Genomic DNA, 18,993 nt, shown 5'->3' with positions numbered 1-18,993 from the left:
GGCCAGGTCACAAAAGTAGGGAATTTAGAAGAGGAATATCTCAGTTTCAGACACTGGTACTGCCTTATTTGGTACGCATTTTCTGTATCCATTTTCTCACTAGGTATTGTTATCTGCAGTGTGGAATGGTTTCTGAGAAACTTTGAAATTTGCTCGCTTTATTTATCAAGGTATTAAAATAAAAAAAAAAGAACTGGCCAGGTCAAAGCACAGTCTGATCTGTGTCCAGGTCAATAAATTCACTCAACCATGCAAGTTCATCTTTAATTTTACTTAGTTTTCCTTTCCTTCATCAGGGAGAAAATGTAGAAATGCCTTCTTTAATAAAATGTAAAACTTACAAAAAACTGTCAATTTCATAACACTAAGGATGCCATTGTCAAAGGATGAATTTTCTCAAATTCTAGGCCATTGAGAAAAACTGTGGTGATTTGGAGTTTTAGAGCACACGACATGGATTTCCCTCTGAAGAGCAAGCTCGACCTCACTTCAGTTGGAAGCGCCCTCCTCCTGGGAATGCCAGCCTGGGCTTTGTTCTGTCAGCTTCACCCACTGTACCCCTAAGGGGCCTCTGAAGACCTCAGAGATTAAGGAAACCAAAGGAAGGGTACCTATCCAGCCTCCTCCAATGGTACTGTCTTCTGCCCCCTGTCACCCGGGCACTGGGCAATAAATATCAGGGAAAGAAAAAGGCTAACCTCATACTTGGGAGCCTCGGTCCAGGAATCTAGCTGAAAAGAGAAAGACAATCCTCTGAAGTTGAGGTGGAAGAGCTGCTCAGCAGAGTTGTACACTGTGGGAGGGGGGAGAAGAAAATGACAAGGTTGAATGGCATCCAAAGCTGTGAACACAAACCAGCCTGACAGGGAGTAATGACTGGCAACACTTTCATTGTGTCTCATTTCTGAAACGACTTACTAGGCTGAAAACCATGGGGGAGAGCCTTCCTTCACACCCAAGTGCCGGCCCCCAAATCCGATAGGAGCTTTGAGGTTGGGGTTGGCATGGCACCACTTGCCAGATTTATTACTATTGGCTGCTACGATGACCAGAGGCATCAGACGGACTGGGCTTACCTCCAGGATGGGTTGCACCAAAAGACTGGTCAATCTGCTCGATGGTGGGAGCTATGGCTTGAGAATTGAAATGCACGCCACTGAAAAACAAAGACGCTTTTTAATACCAGGCTTGTAGGATGCACTCACAGGTCATTAGAGATGGTGGCTGGAAGAGTTACTCTTAAAATCCATGGGGGTTGAGGCTATAATTATATAAAAATGAAGGTTTAACTATAGAACTTTTAAATAAGAGACAATTAATGAGGTCAGAAATAGTCAATTCTCCTGAGGCTGATACAGAGGATTAGCCCTCTAGGACCTCCCAAGACATCTATGGTGACCAGGCCCAGTTCAGAAGGAAGTAGATCCAGCCTCAGCCCCATGGCATTTCGACTTGGATAAGGAAGAGTCATAGAAATAGACATTGTTAATGTGTTTTCTCAGAATGCCTATGAGTAGTTTGTCCTGAAAAGGAACTTTCTTAAAAAGGGGATGAACATTTTAAATGTAGGATACAGCCAAGCAAGGCAGCTTGTTTTCCTAACAAGCAGAAGAACCAGCACTCATCAACTGGGTGAATGGGTAAGTGGATGGGGAGGAATGATCCCAAGTAAAGGAAAAATACCTGAGAGGGAGTGGGCTTGGGAGCAAAGAGGAGCATGTGATTTCAGATGATGAGCACGAAGATAAGTCATTTCTAACTTTAAGGAGAATGCTTAAAAGTTAAGAATATTTTTTAAAAAATAAGCATCACTTATGGAATACCTCTGCATTTTAAAAATGTTATTAAGTATAGTTTTATAATATTGTGTTAATTTCTGCTATACAGCACAGTGATTCAATTATATTTATATATATATATATGTTCTTTTTCACATTCTTTCCATTATGATTTATTACAGGATATTGAAAATAGGTTCCCATTATACAGTAGGACCTTGCTGTTTATCTAGTCTGTATATAACAGTTAGCATCTAGAGCACCTCTGTTTTTAACCAGGCACTGTGCTATATGCTTTATCAGCATTATTTCATGTAGTTTTCCTAACTCAGCAGCCAGATTTATGCTTTCACTTCTCTGAAGAAAAAACAAGCTCAAAGAGGTTAAGTGACTTGCCCAATTTCGCAGAGTAATAAAATGAAGAAGTCATAACTCAAACCCAGGGCAGCCTGACTCTCGACCCCTCGCTTACCCACCAGTGATTCTTAAGAAGGTAAAGAGAAGCCAGACCTTGAGGTACGGAAGGCCCCAATAAGACTAAGAGATAACCAGAATTTGCAGGGGTCAGTGTTTATCCACTTCTCTATCGGCAGATATTGCTTGAAACAACCCAGGAACTGATCCCTTTGATATTCTCAAAAGGGAAGCTTGTTAAGGAAGCGTACTGAACAGAATATTCTAGATGCCAGCACAACAACTTACCATATGGGAGCTGAAATATTTGTGCACCATACAGGCTATTCTCATTTTCATTCTAAAAAGCAGATTTTGCCCCCCAACCTCGCCCCCCACCCCCAACAAATACTGGGCATTCTCTTTAGCATAGGCCTCAGAGTCAGCTATATTTGGTTGGTCCCACCTTTCCTGGTCATGAAAACATAAAATAAGCCCAGGTGTGCCAAGCCTAGGACACAAACCAGGAGAAAACTTACCAATATTTTAACTTTACTTTAGTCAAGTCATATACTTCAATCACCTAAAAACAAAAAGCAAATGTTTAAGATCTATTAGAGCTCTAAAGTTGAAAAAGGTTAATTAGAAAAGACATTTATAGAGCAGTGAGGAAAAAAAAATCACTAGCTGAAATTCTCCTGAAGCACTACACATTTTGTCTGTTTTTATTTTTAAATCTGGAAGAAAAACCGATACCACACATGGCATAAACTCATCTTCTCCCTCTCTCTAGAGGATGGTTCAACAGATGTCCGTGGATACTCTGGGTCAAGTTTCTGTATCTAGTCTACAGCTGGGTCATACATAAGACTGCACATACCATGAGACAGGACAGTGAAACCCTCCACAAAAACAAATGCAAGCAGCTTGTGCAGGTTGTAACCTGTAAGGGGAATACTGAGCTCCTTTTCTTTCATGCTATACTTTGTTGCATTATAAAAACCCAAATCAAGTCATTTTCAAAAACAGTTTCAAAATATTGTGGTTTACCAAAAAGAAGACGGAGCGGGGGTAGTCTATCTTATTAGAAAACAAGTCATTTTATTAGCCTAGGTCCAGTGTGACAATATTGTTATATCCCTAATGAAGAGCATCTGGTCCAACCTGGAGAACCTCAGGACCCTTGTGAAGTTTCTAGGGGTTCAGCTGATGAAATGCCAAGAACTCAGGGAGGAGACAAAGGAAAAGGCATTGAACATCCAGCCACTAGTGATGCCAAGTAATCCGCATCTGAAGTCTTTGATGTCCATGGCATCAAAGGCTAGACGTCTAGCCAGTAGCATAGCTGACTGAAGACAGGCGAACCATCTGCTTTCCCCAGCTGGGAGATTTGGCTCCCACTGCAGAAGCACAAGCAGAGCTGGTTCACTCTGTTTGCCCTGACAACCAGGGCTTCATTCTGGGAAGGACTGTGGGCACTGGGTGACGGGGCGCCTGGCACTGTCACAGGAACAGAGATATAACAGGCAGTTCACTTGTGGTCAGACCTGTTCCTAACTTGGAAAACTACAAGCTGGGCTCTTCTTAACTATAAGGTGCAGCTATTCCGATTCTACATGCTGCTAAGAATCACTGCCTCTGCTGGGCTGTTGGAGCATTTCCATCTACCCTTTCCTATGCTACCAGTATATGCCATTCACTGGTTAGGCTCTTTGAGGTCTGGCTCATTAGTTTGCATAGAAGGGTACACAACACATGTCAGGGAGTCTGCCTGGGATGGAGCTAGCTAAGGGTAATATGAAGCTCAAAAACATGAAAAGAGGTGCTGAGGGAGGTCATGCAAGGGCAGAGGAACAGTTGTGATTCATGACAATATCTTCAGAAAACTGGGGCATGGCAGTATATTATGCTAAACGGGTATGCCATTTTACTGAGGCCAGGATCCCAGGCTGCCAGAGGCCTCGACCCTCAGCCAGAACCTCTGCTCGTGCAGCAGGAGTAGCACTCTGCCCCTCTGATTGCTACCACTATGGCTGACCAATGGTCCCCCAAGGGCTGCCCATCACTCAGCCTGTGGGCCTCTAGAATATTCTTCCTGTGACACTATGGCACTTGTGACATGAAGGACTCCAAGATGGTTAGCACTCTGGGTCCCTTGCCAGAATCAACAGGCAGATTTTCGCCCACAGATGCTTGCTGAACCATAGGGACAGATAGCTGGGGAAATCTGAAAGCCATGGTTTTCTACCTCTAGGCTGGAAATATACCTTGATTTCTCCAGAGGAGAAGTTATGGCAGCAGACAAGATAGGAAAGGAAAAGACAGGTGGCTGTACAGATTGTGACTTGTGAAGATTCATTCCACAGGGCTCTCTCACTGAAGCCCTTATATGGTGGGGCAGGCAGACTGGTCAGGTCAGACTTGGTGCCCATCAACAGTACCTGAGGGATTGCTTCCTCAGATTCCATACTCTCAGGCAGGGCCCCAGCCCTCCCTTCACAGGGACTCACAGAAGGCAGAGAAATGGTTCTACCCTATCTCTTTTCCCACTCAAGGATACTTTTAATTCCTCGCATTTCTGCACAGTATGCTCACACACTTTTATCCCATTTATTTCCCACATTCATCAACAGAACCTAAGCCATTTTTATTCCCAGCAGCCAGTCACTATGCTCTGGTAATACAGAGTTAAAAGCCTGCTGTCAGGTAGACTGCTTATCTTCTGTCCCTCTGTTGTCTCACTAGTAAGCCATACCACTCACAGGTTTGTTAGGATTAAACTAGGAAATGCATGGGAAGCACTCAGCCACGTGACTAACAGGTACTAAGTGCTCACTAAACATATTTTCCTCACCATGCTGAAATTCTGCCATAGGCTGCCTATCTACCCTCCACTGTTGCCCATTTAGATTCAGTTCAGTTCAGTCACTCAGTCATGTCCTACTCTGCGACCCCATGAATCGCAGCACGCCAGGCCTCCCTGTCCATCACCAACTCCCGGAGTTCACTCAGACTCATGTCCATTGAGTCGGTGATGCCGTCCAGCCATCTCATCCTCTGTCATCCCCTTCTCCTCCTGCCCCCAATCCCTCCCAGCATCAGAGTCTTTTCCAATGAGTCAACTCTTCACATGAGGTGGCCAAACTACTGGAGTTTCAGCTTTAGCATCAGTCCTTCCAATGAACACCCAGGACTGGTCTCCTTTAGAATGGACTGGTTGCATTCCAAGGGACTCTCAAGAGTCTTCTCCAATACTACAGTTCAAAAGCATCAATTCTTCGGCGCTCAGCTTTCTTCACAGTCTAACTCTCACATCCATACATGACCACTGGAAAAACCATAGCCTTGACTAGATGGACCTTTGTTGGCAAAGTAATGTCTGCTTTTGAATATGCTATCTAGGTTGGTCATAACTTTCCTTCCAAGGAGTAAGCGTCTTTTATTCATGGCTGCAATCACCATCTGCAGTGATTTTGGAGCCCCAAAATATAAAGTCTGACACTGCTTCCACTGTTTCCCCATCTACTTCTCATGAAGTGATGGGACCAGATGCCATGATCTTAGTTTTCTAAATGTTGAGCTTTAAGCCAACCATTTCACTCTCCTCTTTCACTTCCATCAAGAGGCTCTTTGGCTCCTCTTCACTTTCTGCCATAAGGGTGATGTCATCGGCATATCTGAGGTTATTGATATTTCTCCCAGCAATCTTGATTCCAGCTTGTGTTTCTTCTGTCGCAGCGTTTCTCATGATGTACTCTGCATATAAGTTAAATAAGCAGGGTGACAATATACAGCCTCGACGTACTCCTTTTCCTACTTGGAACCAGTCTGTTCCATGTCCAGTTCTAACTGTTGCTTCCTGACCTGCATATAGGTTTTTCAAGAGGCAGGTCAGGTGGTCTGGTATTCTCATCGCTTTCAGAATTTTCCAGTTTATTGTGATCCACACAGTCAAAGGCTTTGGCATAGTCAATAAAGTAGAAATAGATGTTTTTCTGGAACTCTCTTGCTTTTTCCATGATCCAGAGGATGTTGGCAATTTGATCTCTGGTTCCTCTGCCTTTTCTAAAACCAGCTTGAACATCGGGAAGTTCATGGTTCACGTATTGCTGAAGCCCGGCTTGGAGAATTTTGAGCATTACTTTACTAGCGTGTGAGATGAGTGCAATTGTGCGGTCGTTTGAACATTCTTTGGCATTGCCTTTCTTTGGGATGGGAATGAAAACTGACCTTTTCCAGTCCTGTGGCCACTGCTGAGTTTTCCGAAGTTGCTGGCATATTGAGTGCAGCACTTTCACAGCATCATCTTCCAGGATTTGAAATAGCTTAACTGGAATTCCATCACCTCCACTAGCTTTGTTCATAGTGATGCTTCCTAAGGCTCACTTGATTTCACATTCCAGGATGTCTGGCTCTAGGTGAGTGATCACACCACCGTGATTATCTGGGTCGTGAAGCTCTTTTTTGTACAGTTCTTCTATGTATTCTTGCCACCTCTTGATATCTTCCACTTCTGTTAGGTCCATATCATTTCTGTCATTTATCGAGCCCATCTTTGTATGAAATGTTCCCTTGGTATCTCTAATTATTTTGAAGAGATCTCTAGTCTTTCCCATTCTGTTGTTTTCCTCTATTTCTTGGAACTGATCGCTGAGGAAGGCTTTCTTATCTCTTCTTGCTATTCTTTGGAACGCTGCATTCAGATGCTTCTATCTTTCCTTTTCTCCTTTGCTTTTTGCTTCTCTTCTTTTCACAGCTATTTGTAAGGCCTCCTCAGACAGCCATTTTGCTTTTTTGCATTTCTTTTCCATGGAGATGGTCTTGATCCCTGTCTCCTGTACAATGTCATGAACCTCTGTCCATAGTTCATCAGGCACTCTATCTATCAGATCTAGTCCCTTAAATCTATTTCTCACTTCTACTGTAATAATCATAAGGGATTTGATTTAAGCCCATTTAGATTACTTCTGGCGCTTCATTACTATGAAAAGCTCTGCTATAAATACCTGGCAATATTACCCTCCCCATTAATCTTTTTGGGTTAAGTTTCCTACAGTGGATTTACCAAGTTAAAGACAAATGGTTCTTTGTAAAGGTGTTTCCAGATTAATTTCCCCTGATCTGTGATGAAGCCACATTGAAGACCAGCTTCTACCCTTTCTCAGTGTGGGGCTTCTGGTCAGTAGGCCAGGTTGACTGAGCCTATAAACAGAGGCAAGGGTGCTGTGGGGATAAGAGTGTTCACATCAAACTCTCCTTTTTGAAAAGGCAGCATAAATGAAGAATTCTTATTCCATATACAGGTTATTTTTCCAGGTACTCTCTGAACTCAACAGCTCACTTGAGATGGGATGGTGAGAAGTAGGAAGTACCCAAGCCTTCTGGAAAGGCAGCTCCATAAGCTAACCAGGACGACAGCTCTGACATGCCACTGCCCCAAGCCACATTCAACCTTGTGACTCAGGCATGAGTCGGCTGTCACATGACTAACCTATCATGTCCAGGCATTTGTAAATAGTGCATTAAAAACATCCTGGTCTGAAACAGGTGCTAGTAAACTGTACTTGAATGCCAATTAAGACATACCAGCAAATTGTTTATTTAGATTTCTTTAAAGGTATTTAAGAATCAACTCAGTGCTGGTGGCGTTAAAATCCAAGCCCTCAGTATTTTAGGAAGAATGGTTCCATTTTTCATCTTCCAAGTCTTATTGTTTGACCCAAGAATGAAGTAAAACAATAAGATACAAAACTCTGACTAAAGTCTTTCCGTTCTATTCTGCAGTTAGGCCCCATTTTAAAGACTCAGGATAATCTATGACAAATATTTACCTCCTCTCATTTTTTTATTCAACACAGAAAAGCCTGCTCCCTACAGCATGTTCTCCATATCTTCAACACTCTTTCCCCTTCACCTCTGGAGCCCAGAACTAAAGTCCCTCCCAGTCTCTTTCCAACCATCCCAATCTACCCCCAGCTTCTCTCTTAGGAGGACAAGCACAGCTTCAGTCTCATATATTGTGGCTGTCTCTGAACCACAAGCCTACTCCCACTCAGGAGTTTCAGAAACATTCCACAACTGCACACATTAATCACCCTGACATGAAACTTCAGTTGTCATTTATAGTTACCTTAAGTCTCTGATTGAAAGCATCAAACAGTAGTTTGATCCCGTCCTGAGTCAGGTTAAGGATGAGGTCATGGCTTAGAGGAGACTACAAAAAACAAAATAATAAATAAATACACACTCTGAACAACTAAGTATACTCATCAGCACCAGCTGAATTTGAAACCTTACAACATAAATGCATTGCACAGGGAGTATCTAAGTGTAGATAGCTGACAGGTTGGTTTGTGAATTCAGTGTCCTCCATGTCCAGTCTGCAACTGTTGCTTCATAATATTGGTTGAAAACAGCCTCTTTTCCAGGCTTTGAGTTATTACCTGGGAGAAAAGTCAAACTTATGTGGGCATATAGGCCATTTTCTTTCACAGGTCCAGGGTCCATATTTGTAGCATGAGTTTATTTACTGCTGTCAAAGCTACACAGTAATTGATGAGAAATACAAGCCTTATAAAAGGCCTCATGAGGATCCAAATTCAGCAAGTAATGGTCAGTGCATGTTAGCTGAACTTATGTCCCTTCACTCCCAGGCTGTTTGTACCACTCAAAGGAAACACATTTTATTCTTTGACTCTTTTGCGTCATATTCTTGGACAAAGAAGTGCCTTGTGATCTGATTATGTATGAGATGACACTCTCACTCCCCACCGCTGCCGACACACACCATCCCATGTCACATGTGCCTCTTTCTGTAAAACCCAATCTGAGATCTAAGGAGTCATTTCTATATTTGCCCCTTATGAGTTCTGGGGGGAGGGGAGCAGCAGCAGAGCAATGGACAGAGCTGGCCCTGAGACTTGGTGAGCTGGTGACCTTAAGTGTTTCTCTAAACTTCTCTGTTTTTTCATGGGAATACTGTCATCCCTACCCCTCCAGGGTTGTCATGAGGACAGACAGTAGACCAGAAAGCACCAAGCACATCACTCAGCATATAATACTCTTTCCTGGAGTCTGTCCCACCTGCCTGCTTCCGCTGCAAAGCAATCAATTCAAAGTCTGAAGACTCTCCATTGCCCTGAACCACGCTGACCAGCAGTAGAAGAAAAACACCACCATTCAAAACCCTTTCCTTTCTTAAAACTGGCACATAGCTGCCAAAAAGATTTAGAGAAGTTTCTCTCTTTATAGAGCTTCTTAAGGTAGGCTCAGTGATTGAAGGTGGTAGAGATATAGGCTAGAAGGCCAGGTGCCCCTGCTGGTGTAGGCCTCACTGGAAAAATTCTCTAGAAAGAGCTTTCTGAGATTAGTTCATACTGTCCACTCCCCTCCACCTCACTAATCTTCACAAGATAGTAGGCCCAGGTGGCTCCATCATGCCTGGCAAACATCAGAAGAAAGAATGTTGTAATTTTCCAGTAGGTCTGTATGAATGTTTTTCTAAAGCCAACAAGACTCAAGTAAGATGATGGAATAATGAACCTCACCTTAGGTCACTTATTCTCCCTCTATTTCTGAGGGAGAATATTTCTTATTTCTCCCTCTATTTACTCCATGGAGGTAAACAGGATGAAGCAACATTTCAGAATCTTTAAAGACCTTTGCTCGGAGTATCTGAATTTCTTAACACACTTCCAAGATCTGATCGTTTTTCCCTTGGCATTGCTACAATTTAGGACATAACTAAGCAGTATTCAAAAGCAACCAAATCATCCTCACAATCAATGTTTTATTAGTACTTTATATCTCCAGAACCAAAATCACATGTGCTATGTGGTGTTTAAGGAGGTCCTTCCAGTTCAATAAAGCTGTCTCTGTTACTTGGTAACATCTCTTCCCTCTCAGGTGGGATCTACTTGACATGCACATTTAATTTCAAGCTGTGATCTGCTGGAAACAAGAAATTTCTGAAATGTTTAATGGGGTCAAATGATGAAGCAAAGAGACAAATGGGAAAAGAAGGGAAGGAGGGCAACAAGGAAAGGATCCACATTTAAGAAGCATCATATCAGAGCTTTGAGAGGCCATTTCCTCTTGATCCTCATAAAAAGATTATTCTGTTATAAGGAAACCATCTGGAGAACCAGACTGGTTATTAACTTGCCACAGCTGTACAACCAAGAAATGGGGAAAGCATGGATATGAACCAAGGTCTGGATTTAAAACCCTGTTGTTCCAGCTGCTTAGAAGACATTAGGGGAAATTAGCTTAATTAATGCCAGAACAACTATTTGTACCCAAAGACTGGAATAACAGACAAGATAGTGATATAAGAAATAAGCCTCATTTAAAAAACTGGTTAAAAAGTTTAAAGACTACTTTCAACTGTATCGAATCTTGGGTGCCTAAATCTGATTGAACTAAATGTACAGATGGCTACAAGCTTGAGCAGCAAACCCATTATCCCTGTTTTGATGGCTGCTACTTGTCATTGAGTAATTCCCTCATGGTCTAATGCTGAGAGTCAGATTAGGTTAGGTATGATCTGATTGCAAAAAAGAGGAAGAGTCACCATTCTTCATTTTTCTTCAAAGAGAAACCACTTTGGCACTGTGGCTCCACAAACCTCTGCCCACTCCCGCAAGTCCTGTGGTTGGCACAAGAATTTCCAAATACTTGCTTGGAAATTAAGCCTTCTCTGTCTCAGAAGGATCTCTCACATGGGCCTCACTAGGCTGTCAGAGGTGCACAGTGCTATAAAATGTAATGTCTGGGTATAGGTAACATGCTCAACTCTGACACTAAGCCAAATGTGGAAGCCACATAGAAGTCTCAGTCCCCTTCATGTCAAAAATAACCTGCCATTTGCTTTAGGATCAGAAACTAATAAAAACAAATGGAACTAAAATCATCAAATTGGTACTTAAAAGGTCTCAGAAAAGGACTGAGAATATCTTGTAGCCTGTGTAGGATCAAAACTATCCCCCGAGGTTTATGACACACAGAGCACCACAAAGGCTGCTCCGTAGGGCACCACAATGCCTGTGTCCTAGAAGAACCATGGATTCCAAAGAAGCGGTATTTTTAGAGAGTTAAGAAGAATCCTATTTCTAAAGGTCTATAAAAATGTTTCCAACTTTACTTATAAAACCCAACTAAAAAAATCCTGGTATTCAGAAAGTTCTGCACCAGTGCTAACCTAAAATATACTCTTTCTAGAAACTGAAAAGGTCTTTGTAGGCATGTACATTATACTATAAGGGTAGTTCTTGGCACAACATTTAATAAAGATTACCACAGGTCAGACAAAAGAAATAAGAGTAAAACATGTCCATTAATTTGGAACCAATGTTTTGCAATTTTCATATTATCAGATCATTCTTATTAAAAGGGTGAACTATACCTGCTTCTTTTCAAGTCTGGGATGTTCTGCTAGCTAGAAATCTGCACTGCGACAATCCTGAATGCAAACCAAAGCAATTGACAAAGCAGGAAAGACTACTTTGAACATGAAAGTGGAAGGGAAGTACCCTAGAAGACCAGACAATCCCTGAAGTGACCTCCCACAGAAAAATCCCCCTTTTAAGGGCCGGTAGGTAAGTCAAACATAATCAAAAAGCAAGTTTGATTATTACTGCTCATCTAAACTTCTAGCAGCACTAGATGATCAAAACTATAAGTGTTTCAGAATAAAAGAAAATGTACTTGGTAAGTGACTGTTAAAGACACTCCCATTCAAACACATTGACCTAGGAATCCCTGCCAGTCAGTATCTCCCAGAGCATTAATCTCCAGAGGTGAGTCACTGATTAGGGATGCTATTTCAGTAAACAAATCAGTTACCACTCACCTGTTCACTGTAGAGAACCTGAACATTTTTTATGATGCGACAGTGCTTCTGAAGAATGGCCACCGCCTGAGCCAAAGGCATTCCTGAAATAAAGCAAGGACATTTGTGTGGTTACTTGGGCTATCCACTTACTGACATCTATCAGTGTACTAGGCATTAGTCCTTGCAGTAAAGCCAAGGGTGGGAATGGGAGCCTCTAAGGTCTATGGACATACTGAGTAAATAAAAGTTTAATAAGCCCAATAAGTAGTAAGATCTAGAGAATAAAGTTAACAGCAAGCACTAAGAGAAAAACTGGACTGTATAAGGGGAAGGAGTAAATAGAAAAGACTTCCTGGAAATGGGGACTTCTATGCTGATCCCTAAGCAGGCAAAGGGGTTGGAGAAAGCCAAGTCAGTAGGAACCAAAAAAGAAAGAAATGCACTGACTACGTGACTCTGGAGACCAAGATTCTGATTCTCACTCTGCCATGATTAAGTATAACCTAGGCAAGTCCTTCCTCTTTTCCTTTCTGATATTTGTCTCCTCATTGAGTCAGCAGGAGCAGATGATTTGTAAGCGCTCATTTAAAAAGTGAAGAATCATATGTCTACCAGAATCAACTTATTTTACCAAGAATTTCACTGGATTCTCACTTATCAACCCACAAACATCCTCTAAATCTTAACATTTGATTTAACTTATGGCCCATTATAAACAAATGAATATATGCCTCCCTGCCCCAGTTTAAGAAATTGAAACTACAATGACATCTCTAAGATTCCAGGGACTCACGTGTACTTAGTTGCTCAGTTGTGTCCACCTCTTTGTGACCCCATGGACCATAGCCCACCAGGCATCTCTGTCCATGGGATTCTCCAGGCAAGAATACTGAAGTGGGTTGCCATGCCCTCCTCCAGGGGATCTTCCCAACCCAGGGATTGAACACAGGTCTCCCACACTACAGGTGGATTCTTTACCATCTGAGCCACCAGGGAAGCTCAGGGACTCATGGAGAACAGTAAAAGTATGTTTTCACAGAGTGCATTATGTTTCAAATAAGAAGAAACTCACAGAAACAATCCAAAAACAAAGTTTCATGAGTGCAAGGACAGTGTCTGTGTTATTCACTGTTATTCACCACTCTCTGGATCTCCAGCATTGGGGACCCACATAGTAGCTGTTGAATAAACATTTATTTAGTGAGACTGAAGGATTATGGGCTAGGTAATAAGAGAAAGGAAGAGAGACCACCACATGACCTTGGGCCAGGACAGTGGCTCACATTCAAGATCAGTTTACCTCTGATTAGAGGAGAGATGTGCAGAGAAGCTCACAGAGAAAGCAGTAGGTTAAAAAAATGTGTGGCCCATCTACATTTAAATGATAATTTGACCCTGCCTTTATTCAGTGGCCCATTCTACGGTTTGAAGAAAGTTGGAGTAACCAGACCTTAAGGTACTTCCCAGCACAAGGCCTGGAACCTGGTAGAGACTTAAATGTTCATTGAGAATATGAACAAGTTGATGCATTCATTCCTCAGCGCTGGTATTCCATAAATCGAGGAGCATCTATGCTGTCTCTCCCAGGGAGAAGAGTAAACAGCCATGTGGGCAAGACAGATAATCTCAGGTGCTGAGAAAGAGAAGACCACATGGCACAAACCAGTTTCTTGTGGGAGAGTTCTTTCACACCTAACCACATCAAATTCCTGGCCTTGGAGTCTTGGGTCCTGAGTCATTCAGGAGTAACCCACCTGGAGGAGACAAAGAAGCCACTGATGACTGGTTGTCACACAGCTGCTAGTTAAGGAAAGCTACAAATGGCCTCCAAAAGGAACCAACTGTGTATATGGCAAAGAAACCAGAGAACTGTTCTAGCTTGAAGAGTTACCTAACCACCCAAAGGGTGTGGACGATATGGTCCATCATCTGAACTGTACAAATCCTACACCTTACTCATTATTAGCCTGCTTATAACCCTCCAATGGTTTCCCATTCAGTTCAGTTCAGTTCAGTCACTCAGTCGTGTCCGACTCTTTGCGACCCCATGAATCGCAGCACGCCAGGCCTCCCTGTCCATCACCAACTCCCGGAGTTCACTCAGACTCATGTCCATCGTGTCAGTGATGCCATCCACCCCTCTCATCCTCTGATGTCCCCTTCTCCTCCTGCCCCCAATCCCTCCCAGTATCAGTCTTTTCCAATTAGTCAACTCTTCTCATGAGGTGGCCAAAGTACTGGAGTTTCAGCTTCAGCATCATTCACTCCAAAGAAATCCCAGGGCTGATCTCCTTCAGAATGGACTGGTTGAATCTCTTTGCAGTCCAAGGGACTCCCAAGAGTCTTCTCCAACACCACAGTTCAAAAGCATCAATTCTTCAGCGCTCAGCTTTCTTCACAGTCCAACTTTCACATACATACATGACCACTGGAAAAACCATAGCCTTGACTAGACGGACCTTTGTTGGCAAAGTAATGTCTCTGCTTTTGAATATGCTATCTAGGTTGGTCATAACTTTCCTTCCAAGGAGTAAGTGTCTTCTAATTTCATGGTTGCAATCACCATTTGCAGTGATTTTGGAGCCCCCCAAAATAAAGTCTGACACTGTTTCCCCATCTACTTCCCATGAAGTGATGGGACCAGATGCCATGATCTTCGTTTTCTGAATGTTGAGCCTTAAGCCAACTTTTTCACTCTCCTCTTTCACTTTTATCAAGAGGCTTTTTAGCTCCTCTTCACTTCCTGCCATAAGGGTAGTGTCATCTGCATATCTGAGGTTATTGATATTTCTCCCAGCAATCTTGATTCCAGCTTGTGCTTCTTCCAGACCAGCGTTTCTCATGATGTACTCTGCATATAAGTTAAATAAGCAGGGTGACAATATACAGCCTTGACATACTCCTTTTCCTATTTGGAACCAGTCTGTTATTCCATGTCCAGTTCTAACTGTTGCTTCCTGACCTGCATATAGGTCACAGTTTATTGTGATCCACACAGTCAAAGGCTTTGGCACAGTCAATAAAGCAGAAATAGTTTTTCTGGAACTCTCTTGCTTTTTCCATGATCCAGCGGATGCTGGCAATTTGATCTCTGATTCCTCTGCCTTTTCTGTGGCTCAGATCATGAACTCCTTATTGCCAAATTCAGATTTAAATTGAAGAAAGTAGAGAAAACCGCTAGACCACTCAGGTATGCCTAATCAAATCCCTTATGATTACAGAGTGGAAGTGAGAAATAGATTTAAGGGCCTAGATCTGATAGATAGAGTGTGTGATAAACTATGGACAGAGATTCGTGACACTGTACAGGAGACAGGGATCAAGACCATCCCCATGGAAAAGAAATGCAAAAAAGCAAAATGGCTGTCTGAGGAGGCCTTACAAATAGCTGTGAAAAGAAGAGAAGCAAAAAGCAAAGGAGAAAAGGAAAGATAGAAGCATCTGAATGCAGCGTTCCAAAGAATAGCAAGAAGAGATAAGAAAGCCTTCCTCAGTGATCAATGCAAAGAAATAGAGGAAAACAACAGAATGGGAAAAACTAGAGATTTCTTCAAGATAATTAGAGATACCAAGGGAACATTTCATACAAAGATGGGCTCGATAAAGGACAGAAATGATATGGACCTAACAGAAGCAGAAGATATTAAGAAGAGGTGGCAAAAATACACAGAAGAACTGTACAAAAAAGAGCTTCACGACCCAGATAATCACGGTGGTGTGATCACTCACCTAGAGCCAGACATCCTGGAATGTGAAGTCAAGTGGGCCTTAGAAAGCATCACTATGAACAAAGCTAGTGGAGGTGATGGAATTCCAGTTGAGCTATTTCAAATCCTGGAAGATGATGCTGTGAAAGTGCTGCACTCAATATGCCAGCAACTTCGGAAAACTCAGCAGTGGCCACAGGACTGGAAAAGGTCAGTTTTCATTCCCATCCCAAAGAAAGGCAATGCCAAAGAATGCTCAAACGACCGCACAATTGCACTCATCTCACACTCTAGTAAAGTAATGCTCAAAATTCTCCAAGCCAGGCTTCAGCAATACGTGAACATGCACTTCCTGATGTTCAAGCTGGTTTTAGAAAAGGCAGAGGTTTCCCATTACAGGGGGATAAAACCCAAACAATATGCCCTCAGCCAAGAGTCCTGAATACTTTGGACCTTGTCTACCCTCATCATTCCTTTCACTTCTCACCAAGCCTCCCAGCACACATCATGCTCTTTTCCACTTTAGGCTTTTGCATTAACTCTGGACTCTGCTGGAATGTTCTTCCCATAGCTAGCTCTTCTCACTCTTCAGGTCTTGGCTCACACTTCACTTCCCTGACTGCCTTATCTAATCAAACCTTCCATCCCATTTATTTATCTGTAAGTCTTGCCTTTATGTCTCCTTGCTGATGTAGAGCTGTCTGTCTTACAGCTGTATCCTTAGCACTCAATCACTGTGCTCAACACCACAGGAAGTAGTCCTATGTATCTGCTAAGCTCTGAAGGAGTGAAACAAAGCAATCAGGTACAATACCCAGATCCTCTAGCCCTTGTGACCACCCTCCCCCTCTGAGAATTTTCTTCCTGTCTCCATCAGTATCACTCTCTCCTGCTGCTCCTCCGACTTTCCCAGGTCTCGATATCGGACGATATTTCCTTCTGCTCATCCCTCGTGTACCCAACCACCTAGTTTCTGATTCACATCTTAGTCTGTTTTCTGTATAAGTCAAAGTCAAATAAAAAGTTGACAGATAAAAAAGCAACTTTTAAATTTTCTCTTCATTCTACCCTCTTCTCTATATTCTGGATCTCAGTATCTCTAATATCTATAGTCACTCAAGCCAGAAAACTAGATTCCTCTTCCTTGCCCATCTCTCCAAATTTTCTTCCTAAACCCATGCCCACAACACACTACTAACAGACATCCTTTCCCCCACTGAACAGAGTCTCTCTGATAGTGTCCCAGGAAGGTAACTAAAAAGCAAGGAATCTGGGGAACTGATCTCCCACTAGTACATCACACTCTAATTACAATACCAAATTGCTCGCAGCTCCCACCGCCCCCCCCACCCCCATCTATCTTTCCAACTTAAAAAAAAAAAACAAAGAAACTGACTGGAAGATTTACATCTATGGAAGTGTAGATGAGAAATCTGGCAGCAGACTTCTGACAGGGCCTTCCTGGTGCTCACTGGCTCCAGGAATAGTACTGGCTCCTGGCTCCTAGAGATTGATAAGAATCCTCCTCTGAATTATCTGGTCAGGTCAAGTCTCTTCCACAAAATAAACTGTTTTTTAAATAATAAAATGAAATATTTCTGTAATCCTTCCCCTCCACTAGACTAAATTCTTCAGGGCATATGCCTACTTCTTCTCACTCAATTTTCAATGACTGTAAGCAGAGTCCACAGAATGAGCCTTCAACAGAGTAAGCCCCTAGTCTCTCTGGAACAAGGTGATCTGAGAAGGCTACTGTCCACTCACTCTTTAAATTTACCCAGCTTGGGCATCTTCACGATGTTAAAAAAAAAAAATTATTGGTGTATAGTTGATATAAAATGTTGTGTTTTCTGCTATACAGCAAAGTGAATCAGTTATATATCTCTCTCTATATATCTATCTATAGCCATTCTTTTAAAAATTCTTTTCTCATATAGGTCATTATAGAATATTGAGACTTTCCTCTGCTATACAGCAGGTCTTTATTAGCTATCTCTTTTTAAAGATTAATTTAAAAACAAATTTAGAGATATGTCTCCACACCAATACATTCTGTAAGTCTCATTGAAAACACTTAAGTTTGCACTGCCTTTACTCCACCGTTGGTCAAGCCAAGGTGGTACCAGCAAAAGATTCCTCTCTGCCTAGGCTTTCTTATCTCTGTGTTGTTCCCTAATCTCCTAACAGTACAAAGGTCAGGAAGGCAGCCAAAAAGCTGGATGCAGCTCCTCACTGTGATGCCAGGCAGATGAAGGCAAGAACTGGATGGATACATCTGCATTTGCACAGATGCTAAAAAGAAACCTGGAGACTAAGTTGAGCCAATCCTCAGAAGGGCAGAGCAGTGAGAAGCAGGAAATCTCTACTAGGCTTCTTTTTATCCTTTCTACCTTTCTGAGCCTGTTCCTCACCTGGCAAATAGAGATAACCTCACAGGGTTGTGGTGACTTTAGCCTAAGAATATAATTCTAAAGCACAGATTCACTTCTTAGGCCTATCCCTACCTATCAGCCTAAATTTCAGCTTAAATGTGTTAAGGGCTGGTAAGAAGACTGAGAAAGAGGGAAAATTACTTTTTAATAAAAAGCTTAGGGAAGTTAAATGACCATCTCTCAGGCAGACATAATACAAAAACGTGGATTTTTTTGGCCATGTTGCACAGCTTGGAGCCTCTTAGGTCCCCAACCAGGGACTGAACCCCAGCCCACCGCAGTGAAAACGCCAAGTCCTAACAACTAAAAGAAAGTGAAGTCGCTCAGTCGTGTCCGACTCTTTGCAACCCCATGGACTGTAGCCTACCAGGCTCCTCCCTCCATGGGATTCTCCAGGCAAGAGTACTGGAGTGGGTTGACATTTCCTTCTCCAGGGGATCTTCCAGACCCAGGGATCAAATCCAGGTCTCCTGCATTCTAGGCAGATGCTTTAACCTCTGAGCCACCAGGGAAGCCCAATCACTAGATCGCCAGGGAATTTCCCCTAAGTGCAGACTTTCAAGACAGAAAAAGGAATCACCAAGGCTGATGATCATCAGGCTTATTCCCTGCATGAGTTTTCCCTCAAAGTTCAGTTCTAGGCCCAACATACAGAAACGTTCTTTTCACTACTTGTGGTTGGTATTTAGACAGCCTGAAAGAACTACCCAAATCTTTGATTCCTAGAAACTGGCAAACTTTGGAGTAGGGGTTAAAGTATCACAACAACAGTTGATAGAAGCAACCTTACTCTCCCACCTCATTTTTTGCAAATCTCAAATGATACTCTCTACTTTTGACCCAGAGACTGT

General features: G+C 42.5%; 1 protein-coding gene across 3 annotated transcripts in view; it reads right to left on the bottom strand.

Annotated features, from left to right (window-relative positions):
- PHAF1 (phagosome assembly factor 1) overlaps nucleotides 1-18,993 on the bottom strand; it is a 31,110-nt gene that overhangs the window by 10,476 nt on the left and 1,641 nt on the right. For all 3 annotated transcript variants that reach the window (XM_052655843.1, XM_052655844.1, XM_052655841.1), the window contains 5 exons: nucleotides 12,022-12,104; nucleotides 8,302-8,385; nucleotides 2,711-2,754; nucleotides 1,077-1,156; nucleotides 699-793 (listed from right to left, as the gene is read on the bottom strand). In XM_052655843.1, the coding sequence (XP_052511803.1) occupies nucleotides 699-793; nucleotides 1,077-1,156; nucleotides 2,711-2,754; nucleotides 8,302-8,385; nucleotides 12,022-12,104 (386 nt within the window). The remainder of the gene's footprint in view (nucleotides 1-698; nucleotides 794-1,076; nucleotides 1,157-2,710; nucleotides 2,755-8,301; nucleotides 8,386-12,021; nucleotides 12,105-18,993) is intronic.

Source organism: Budorcas taxicolor, chromosome 18 (assembly GCF_023091745.1).
Source record: "Budorcas taxicolor isolate Tak-1 chromosome 18, Takin1.1, whole genome shotgun sequence".
Taxonomy (NCBI): Eukaryota; Metazoa; Chordata; class Mammalia; order Artiodactyla; family Bovidae; genus Budorcas; species Budorcas taxicolor.
The sequence above is the reverse complement of the archived record's forward strand: the minus strand, read 5'-3'. Positions and strand labels throughout refer to the sequence as shown.